Source organism: Camelina sativa, chromosome 16 (genome assembly GCF_000633955.1).
Source record: "Camelina sativa cultivar DH55 chromosome 16, Cs, whole genome shotgun sequence".
In the NCBI taxonomy this organism is placed as follows: Eukaryota; Viridiplantae; Streptophyta; class Magnoliopsida; order Brassicales; family Brassicaceae; genus Camelina; species Camelina sativa.
The window spans coordinates 28,961,759-28,971,113 of record NC_025700.1 but is presented as its reverse complement, the minus strand read 5'-3'; the positions used below and the strand labels follow the sequence as shown (position 1 = coordinate 28,971,113).

The 9,355-nt window shown below is 38.0% G+C and overlaps 5 protein-coding genes across 5 annotated transcripts in view; 2 read left to right on the top strand and 3 right to left on the bottom strand.

The window, feature by feature from the left end:
- Nucleotides 717-2,241, top strand: LOC104753120 (30S ribosomal protein S6 alpha, chloroplastic-like). Its single transcript, XM_010475417.2, has 2 exons — nt 717-1,162; nt 1,756-2,241. Exons 1-2 carry the CDS (start codon nt 767-769, stop codon nt 1,996-1,998), a joined length of 639 nt encoding a protein of 212 aa, XP_010473719.1. The 5' UTR covers nt 717-766; the 3' UTR covers nt 1,999-2,241.
- Nucleotides 2,396-3,791, bottom strand: LOC104753119. The gene has a single exon (XM_010475415.2). The coding sequence runs from the start codon at nt 3,714-3,716 to the stop codon at nt 2,610-2,612; it is 1,107 nt and encodes a 368-aa protein (XP_010473717.1). The 5' UTR covers nt 3,717-3,791; the 3' UTR covers nt 2,396-2,609.
- Nucleotides 3,740-4,873, bottom strand: LOC109125030. Its single transcript, XM_019237885.1, has one exon. The coding sequence runs from the start codon at nt 4,721-4,723 to the stop codon at nt 3,740-3,742; it is 984 nt and encodes a 327-aa protein (XP_019093430.1). The 5' UTR covers nt 4,724-4,873.
- LOC104753118 (mediator-associated protein 3-like) lies at nt 5,720-6,535 on the bottom strand. Its single transcript, XM_010475414.2, has one exon. It carries the CDS (start codon nt 6,295-6,297, stop codon nt 5,887-5,889), a length of 411 nt encoding a protein of 136 aa, XP_010473716.1. The 5' UTR covers nt 6,298-6,535; the 3' UTR covers nt 5,720-5,886.
- Nucleotides 8,895-9,355, top strand: part of LOC104754182 (calcineurin B-like protein 8) — a gene marked incomplete at its 3' end in the record, with an annotated part of 2,958 nt that continues 2,497 nt past the window's right edge. Inside the window, exon 1 of the mRNA XM_019237884.1 lies at nt 8,895-9,075. The remainder of the gene's footprint in view (nt 9,076-9,355) is intronic.

The following is a 9,355-nucleotide window of genomic DNA, read 5'->3' as shown; positions in this document are numbered from 1 at the left end:
CTCTCGAACAATGGAGGAAGACTAGTGAATTTGGTCAGAAGAACCTGAAGAACATAACAAATAACATAAGAATCCCTCACCATTCAATTTTGCAATATAGACTAAACCCTACTTGTTCTACTCACATTAACAATCCCTTAAAATAGAAAATCAGCACTTACGCTCTTCCTCTAAAAGATCTCACTGATAACCTAAAATTTTCACTTCAATACATCAAAGCTATCATAGATTCGAGACAAACCCCATCAATTTCCCCTAAAATTCATTCAATAAACCAGATATATATATGCAAAGAAGAGAAATCGAAACAAATTAGGGTTCAAAGAAGAGAGAGAGAGAGAGAGAGATGTATACCTTAAGCTGAGACAACAGATCACTACAGGTATCGTAATCCTTCCTCGCAAACGCCGCCTTGAATCTCTCAAACTGCTGTGAAACTTCCGTTAGCTGCGGATCCATGGCTTTAACTCTCTCTCTCTCTCTCTCTCTCTATCTTTTTTTCTCTTCACCGGCGACGATTCTTTTCTTATAGATTTGATTTGCTCCGAACTGGCTTGATCGGGAAGATAAAAAGGTATAAAAACAGTAACAACATGTCTTTTACAAAATGGGCCTTTAACAGGCCGAATCCCATCTAAAAAGGCCCAAAGCGCATATTAGCACACTGGCTAACGTGTACCAACATCATCATCTCTTATCCAACAAATTAAACCCCCATCGTCTCTTTGCCTTTCTCCAAACTTGAAAGCTCTCGAATCACACAACAATGGTGGCGTCTTCGCTGTGTCTATCATATTCCGCAGTTTGCCCTCTGCCTAATGTATCTTCGCAGCCGTTACTCTCGTTCTCACACTCTCTCAGGCCATTCATATCCAAGTCGAAGCCTATTGCCTCGCTACAACAACAACCACAGAAGAGAGATGATGGCTCTCAGTTTGTGGTGAAATCTCAGGCTCTTGATTTCTCCGGAACTTTCTTTGAAGGCGGATTCGGGTCGGACGATGACCCGACTTCTCCTTCCGGGTCGGGAGTCTCAACCGCCCTTGAAGACAAACCGGAACCTCAGTGCCCACCTGGACTCAGGCAGTACGAAACAATGGCGGTTTTGAGACCAGACATGTCTGAAGATGAGCGGCTTGGTCTTACCCAGAAATACGAAGAGGTAACCAAATTTACCTGTTTCATATCAGAGGGAAATTTGTGAAATAGACGAGGTTTTGGGATTCCATTAGAAACTTGAAACCTTCTGTTATATGGACTATAGATAAGAGATCACAAAGCAAAATCTTCTAGATAACGGTTTCAGTGTAGAGTTGAGTAATTCTCAGTTAATGGTTTCTTTATCAATTGAAATGTTTGTGTCAATCCCTAGTTAAATCTGATGTAAAGGTTTCAGCTTTTTTACAGCAATCTCATCCTTCTGTGGTCTATGGATTCTTCGAGTATTAAACACCAGAAACTAGATATCTGCACAAGATAGGAGCCCTTAGTGCACTTCTTAGTCATGTTTTACCTTAACGTTTTTACTCAGTTCTTGAAATATCCCGTATGATGATCCGAAATGTACCAACTCACAGTTCTTATTGGTGGTATATGTGTGGATTCTTGTCACTTGTTTAATCAAGTCAGGATTCCGAAATGTATGTTGGGTTTCGATAGTTGCACATTTCTCTCCGAAATGTATTGTTGGGTTTGGATTCTTTAGGTTATGTCACTTGTTTATATCGCTGTTTTTTTTGTTGTGGTGTGTGGTAGTTACTTGTGGCAGGAGGTGGAATGTATGTGGAAGTGTTCAACAGAGGAGTGATTCCATTGGCTTACAGCATCAGGAAGAAGAACAAAGCTGGAGAAACTAACACTTACCTGGATGGTATCTACCTTCTCTTCACTTACTTCACCAGACCCGAATCAATAACTCCCCTCGAGGCCGTTCTCATTGCCGACGATGACGTTATCCGATCGTCTTCCTTCAAGATAAAGAAGAGGAAGTACAACTGAAGAGACCATGGATATTGTGTATGTGTTAAGAAAAAAAGTCAGATTCTTCCTTCTTCTTTTTTTTTGTTGCTTTGAAGAACAAACGTAAATCGCTCTTTATTTGGTTCTGCTTCTATGTGGTTTTTTGTGCATTGCTCTGTTTTCTTATGTAAACAGAGTGTGAGAAACTCTAAAAGCTAAGTTTGAGAAGCATACTTGTATGCATTTTCAAAAACAGAAATATAATTAACCCATCCCTAAGTACCATAATGCTAAAACTCATATAATTTAGCTCTGTTTCATTGCACAATTTGACATGAATGGTGACGACAAAGAAAGCAATTGTGTCTTCTTCAGGATTTATTGAAACTGGTGACGAAAAGCTAGTAGAGATTTGGAGAGTGTTTGTGCAAAGTGATGCACTTGTCACGCTCAAAACATATATTAGTGAGGAGATTGTTGAACACCTTTATCATGTGATGATCAAAACCATCAATATATACAAGTGAGAGAGACCTAGGAAGCTAGATCCTAGCGTGTGTTTTCAACATTTTCACTATAATAAGAAATTAAGCAAACGTGTCACAAACAAACATATACGTTCTCGTGTTTTCATCATCTCAACCACTCCCTTAATTGACAAAACAAACGGGACAACGAATCAGTCCATTCTCATTACACTTGACGCACCTCTCCCACCCTTCACCTTTCACGGCCGCGACCGCAGCCACCTTACAGCTACCACCACACTCAAAACAAGGCAACCACCTCGCTCCTCCGCATCCTTCACACGTGAGCCTCCCTTCCTCCCCTACTCTCTCCACACGTGCCCACCTCAACACCCTCCCTAACTTCCCGTTCTCATTCATCGCCGTCACTTCCGCAGCTCCTCCCAAGTACCTCCCTTTCACAAACACTCTCGGCGGCGCCACAGTGGCTTCGTCTTGAAGAAGCTCTTTAAGCTCGCTCAACACTCCGGCATCTAAAGCCACGTCCCTCTCGTCCACCACCACTCCTTGCTGCTCCATGATGGCCCTCACACGCATGCAATCTTCGTACGTGCGACGCACTCCTTGCAAGGACGTCGTGTAGACCACCAAACCTTCACCTCCTCCCGGCGGACACTTCTCCGGGAACTCCCTAAGTGGGTCCCAGTTCATCACCGGTTTCTTGTTCCCTTCTTTCTCCCTCCGTTCTCTGTCTCTCTTGACGAATATGTTCTCCTTCACTGACCGAGGCCCTGAGTAGGACGACTGAGTCGACTCCGTCCGATCTTCTGACTCGGGTTTTAACTTGGACATAGACTCGGTTCTCTTAAGCTTATTAACCACCGTCGTAGGTATTTGCGCGGCGATGCTTCTTTTGGCCTTCGCTTCAAGCTCGTCCAGTGTGTGGAAGGATGCGCTCTTCCGCGGAAGCCGCCGTGGAGGAGTGGCTGGAGGTTTAACGGAGACCTCTTCCGGTGGTTTAGCGGCGGCGGGTTTAAGTTTAGTTTCTAAAGATTTGCTGACCTCATCCCATGTTTTAGGAGCGTCATCTTCGTCATCATCCTCGAGAGTGTCTAGGACCTTGGATGGCACAGCGGCGTATGGCGGTTTCTCATCATCTTCTTCTTGTTCGAGTTTTAGCCATGGCTCTTGGATGGCGTTGACATCAAACACCGCAAAACTGGACGGCGGTGGTTTGTAGACGTCGGCGACGACGTTGGCTTTGGCTTGCTTGGACGATGCACAACCCATTTTAATCTTATCAAACTGTGTATTTAGTTTTCTTTGGATGCGTGTTTGTGTTTATTATTATATGAAGGTATGAAGAAAAACNCTCTCTCCACACGTGCCCACCTCAACACCCTCCCTAACTTCCCGTTCTCATTCATCGCCGTCACTCCCGCCGCTCCTCCCAAGTACCTCCCTTTCACAAACACTCTCGGCGGCGCCACAGTGGCTTCGTCTTGAAGAAGCTCTTTAAGCTCGCTCAACACTCCGGCATCTAAAGCCACGTCCCTCTCGTCCACCACCACTCCTTGCTGCTCCATGATGGCCCTCACACGCATGCAATCTTCGTACGTGCGACGCACTCCTTGCAAGGACGTCGTGTAGACCACCAAACCTTCACCTCCTCCCGGCGGACACTTCTCCGGGAACTCCCTAAGTGGGTCCCAGTTCATCACCGGTTTCTTGTTCCCTTCTTTCTCCCTCCGTTCTCTGTCTCTCTTGACGAATATGTTCTCCTTCACTGACCGAGGCCCTGAGTAGAACGACTGAGTCGACTCCGTCCGATCTTCTGACTCGGGTTTTAACTTGGACATAGACTCGGTTCTCTTAAGCTTATTAACCACCGTCGTAGGTATTTGCGCGGCGATGCTTCTTTTGGCCTTCGCTTCAAGCTCGTCCAGTGTGTGGAAGGATGCGCTCTTCCGCGGAAGCCGCCGTGGAGGAGTGGCTGGAGGTTTAACGGAGACCTCTTCCGGTGGTTTAGCGGCGGCGGGTTTAAGTTTAGTTTCTAAAGATTTGCTGACCTCATCCCATGTTTTAGGAGCGTCATCTTCGTCATCATCCTCGAGAGTGTCTAGGACCTTGGATGGCACAGCGGCGTATGGCGGTTTCTCATCATCTTCTTCTTGTTCGAGTTTTAGCCATGGCTCTTGGATGGCGTTGACATCAAACACCGCAAAACTGGACGGCGGTGGTTTGTAGACGTCGGCGACGACGTTGGCTTTGGCTTGCTTGGACGATGCACAACCCATTTTAATCTTATCAAACTGTGTATTTAGTTTTCTTTGGATGCGTGTTTGTGTTTATTATTATATGAAGGTATGAAGAAAAACAAGAAAATATGATGGGGTAGCAAATTGTGTGGTCTTAGACGACCCTTCTCTTATCTAAATATTAGTATTATTTTTGTATTCTTCCTATAATGATGAGTTACGTTTTAAGCATATATATATATATATATATATATAATTGTGGATTAATTTGGTGTCCATGAATAACGGTAGATTGTAATGAGAATTACTTAAGACAGACGAACACCACAAAGTGTACTTGTGGCTTCAGTGTAAGATACGTGGTGAGTCAATCAGATTCTTGACAATCAATCTTCAAAAAATGTCTCTGGTAAATGCAAATAATGTCACAATCTCTCTAAGCTACCAAAGAAAGAAATGTAAATGTCATTATCATTCATTTGCTATAGGAAAATAATGCATTTTCATAACACTTTGATAGTATCAATTTCTCACCAAAATCACAACCAAGAAGAAAAAAAAAGCAAATTAATTTGAAGTGTCAATATGGAGGATTGTTAGAAAGGTTATGCATTTTTGAATAACAGAAATAGTCAAAGATAATGATATAGACTATATATAGAGGTCCAAATAGTAGTAAGCTATCGAAGGATCATCATGTTACACAACTTGATACACTTTGGGGTTATTGCATCAATCAAGCCTACTCTATTAGGTGATCATCGGTGCCGTTTGTATCCATTGTGACCTTCTTCTACTCCCAATAATAATCTGCTCAAGTCCCGATTGAATTATTGGGAGTAGGCACTTCTACTAGACAAGTTTAACTTCAGATATAGTCAAGTTTCACACCTAAAGAAAAAGGTTTAATCAGGAAATTTTACCAACCACATTGACTTCTCACTTGGTTTGTCTGATTCCTTTAGTTTGTGGTTTAATTGCGGACAAAAAAAGGTTGATTATGAGTTTTGAGTATATCCGAGCAAGATAGAACAGACCACAAGTATCAAGGAAGTAGCCGAGAGGTTGATTCTGGTGTCATACATTGGGATTTATCAACACTCCCAGAATATTTTTTGAGGAAGTCTTTGATGAGTAAAACACTAATTCCACTAAGAGACATCTTAAATATTCTTAAATTGTCGAATTTCTAATTTTTAAAACTAAACAGAAGAAGAAGCAGCTGTTATCTCTTCTTCTTCTTCTTCTTCTTCCACCACCTTCTTTGTTTTCTTCTTCTTCTTCTTCTTGTTTTTTTTCGCCGCCGTTGTTGTTTTCTTGGTTGAAACTCCATCCACATCTTCTACAATCTGAGTATGAAGCTTTCCCATCTCAGTCTCGATCTTCGTAATCGCCTTCTCTATGAAACTGTCGACGGCTTCTCTCACGATGAGCTTGTACGGATCTCGCGAAAGATCGAGATCCAACTCAGAGGAAGCTTCTTCTCGGGCCTTGATCTCTGTGATCTCAAGTAAGCTCGAACGTTTCAGGATCTTCTTCACTGTTTCCTTGATCTTCTTCTTCACATCCTTATCCATCACCACTTCTCTCGCCGCTGCTTCTTCTTCCTCCATTGATTTTTTTTTTTTTTTTTTCTTGGATGGAGACGGCTGGCCGGGCAAAGGATCGATCGACGAAGATGAGGGTTTCAGAGAGAAGACAACAAAAGTCAAAAACCTTGTCTTAATGGGCCGAGTAATGGGCCTAAAATATATGTGTTCAAGCCTACTAAATGTCTTAATACTACACTGAAATAATCCAAAGGAGGAGGGAGGATTCTTCAAAACATTTGTATGTGGGAGGTGCGTTTGTGTTTTCTACGATGGGATTCGGGTGTGTTAATACTGTTGTTATCTACGAATTGAGACTACGTTTTTATGATCGATCTAAGTTTTATGGTTTATTCGATTGGTAGAATAATATAACGATTAAATAACAAATTAACATTATACAGTAAACTTAAATATTAATTCTTATTATATCTTCATTTTGATTTACTATTGTATCTTTAAAAATTAATAATGTCTCTTCGTTTTTATATAAAAAAAAATTAATATTTTAATGACTATTATTATTTTGTTTTTTCAAACATATATTTGTAAATGATATTCTAATGTAAGAGGAACTATCTTATGATATAACGTTGGGTTTTGAAGTTGGACACAAGGTTATTCTCCACGGAAGGAAGGTGGGGCCAAAGTTCTCTCTATGATAGAGGAGGTTGGACGCAAGATTCTCTGCATAAGGGACGAGGGCAGAGCCGAGGTTCTCTCCATGGTTAGTCATACATTATTGTGATGACACATTATTGATTAGTATACTATGTAATATATGCTTTTTTTAGCCAATAATTTTAATAATTAAAAGTACTATGCAAAAGTGAAAGTAAAAAGACATATAATAATTGACTTAATGTGTTCACACAGACATTTTTTAGGTGATGATAAATATATATATATATATAACATACAGTATATTTAGATGTAAAAAATACGTTTTTAATGATAATGGTAATATACATAAAAGATTTGTAGATAGATATAAATCAGTATATTATAGCAAAAATAAAACTTATAAATAACGTAGAACAAATTTTAATATATTTTTATTAAATTTTATTTTATTTTACAAAAATTTAAACCCGCACATCGGGCGGGTCCTTATTTAGTCTTTCATAAAAGTTGTATTAGAAATGTACTTTCAAATATTATTAGGAATGGATAGGTTTCACTTATAATAAACTTAAAAAAAAGCGAGGAGGAAATGCAATTTTAAAACAAAAATGAAAGGGAATTATCCTAGCTATAGGTATTTAATTTGTGTAATTATCATTTTGTTTATCTCATTCTCTCTTCCAATCATCTTGACCAGAGAGCATATATTTATATATATGTTTAAATGTCCTTTTGATGCTGATTAATTTTACATATTAATTTATTTAGTCACCTGCTTATGTAATGTAGTGCTACAAACTTTCGTTATTAACAATATATCTTTATGAGTCAAATCGAAAATCGTACAGTCACCACCTTGTTTATTATTTTAAAAAATGATTGTTGAATTTCAATAAAGTATTATTCAGATTAACAACAAACAATACATGTATATAATTTGATAGAGAAGCAAAACCTTTTTTGTTGTCCGCCAATCACAATCATCATTGAATTTTAGAGTCTTGTCAAAAACAGGAAATTAATGAAACAACAACAACTCTGAAATCCAAACCAGTTGGTGGTACACAACATCATCCCGGTATCATCCTCTTTTGATTTTCTGTTTTCTATAGGTAAATAGAGATCTCTCTATTTTCTGCTTCAACTATTTTGTTTTCTTGTCTTAGCAAAAAGATCTTGACTTNTTGTGATGACACATTATTGATTAGTATACTATGTAATATATGCTTTTTTTAGCCAATAATTTTAATAATTAAAAGTACTATGCAAAAGTGAAAGTAAAAAGACATATAATAATTGACTTAATGTGTTCACACAGACATTTTTTAGGTGATGATAAATATATATATATATATAACATACAGTATATTTAGATGTAAAAAATACGTTTTTAATGATAATGGTAATATACATAAAAGATTTGTAGATAGATATAAATCAGTATATTATAGCAAAAATAAAACTTATAAATAACGTAGAACAAATTTTAATATATTTTTATTAAATTTTATTTTATTTTACAAAAATTTAAACCCGCACATCGGGCGGGTCCTTATTTAGTCTTTCATAAAAGTTGTATTAGAAATGTACTTTCAAATATTATTAGGAATGGATAGGTTTCACTTATAATAAACTTAAAAAAAAGCGAGGAGGAAATGCAATTTTAAAACAAAAATGAAAGGGAATTATCCTAGCTATAGGTATTTAATTTGTGTAATTATCATTTTGTTTATCTCATTCTCTCTTCCAATCATCTTGACCAGAGAGCATATATTTATATATATGTTTAAATGTCCTTTTGATGCTGATTAATTTTACATATTAATTTATTTAGTCACCTGCTTATGTAATGTAGTGCTACAAACTTTCGTTATTAACAATATATCTTTATGAGTCAAATCGAAAATCGTACAGTCACCACCTTGTTTATTATTTTAAAAAATGATTGTTGAATTTCAATAAAGTATTATTCAGATTAACAACAAACAATACATGTATATAATTTGATAGAGAAGCAAAACCTTTTTTGTTGTCCGCCAATCACAATCATCATTGAATTTTAGAGTCTTGTCAAAAACAGGAAATTAATGAAACAACAACAACTCTGAAATCCAAACCAGTTGGTGGTACACAACATCATCCCGGTATCATCCTCTTTTGATTTTCTGTTTTCTATAGGTAAATAGAGATCTCTCTATTTTCTGCTTCAACTATTTTGTTTTCTTGTCTTAGCAAAAAGATCTTGACTTTGTAGACTTATTTTGATCTTGGCCTCTTTGGGTTACTTAGCTAGCTCGCACATATATATGATTATATCAAAAATAATTTGGGGAAACTTTGCAGAGTTTGTTAATAATTAATAGGTTTGACCATCTTTTTAGTTTCAAGTTTCAACTTTCAAGCATGTTTTCGTGTTCTTCCTAATTCTTGCATGTCTCATCATGTTCTTGATTCGTTG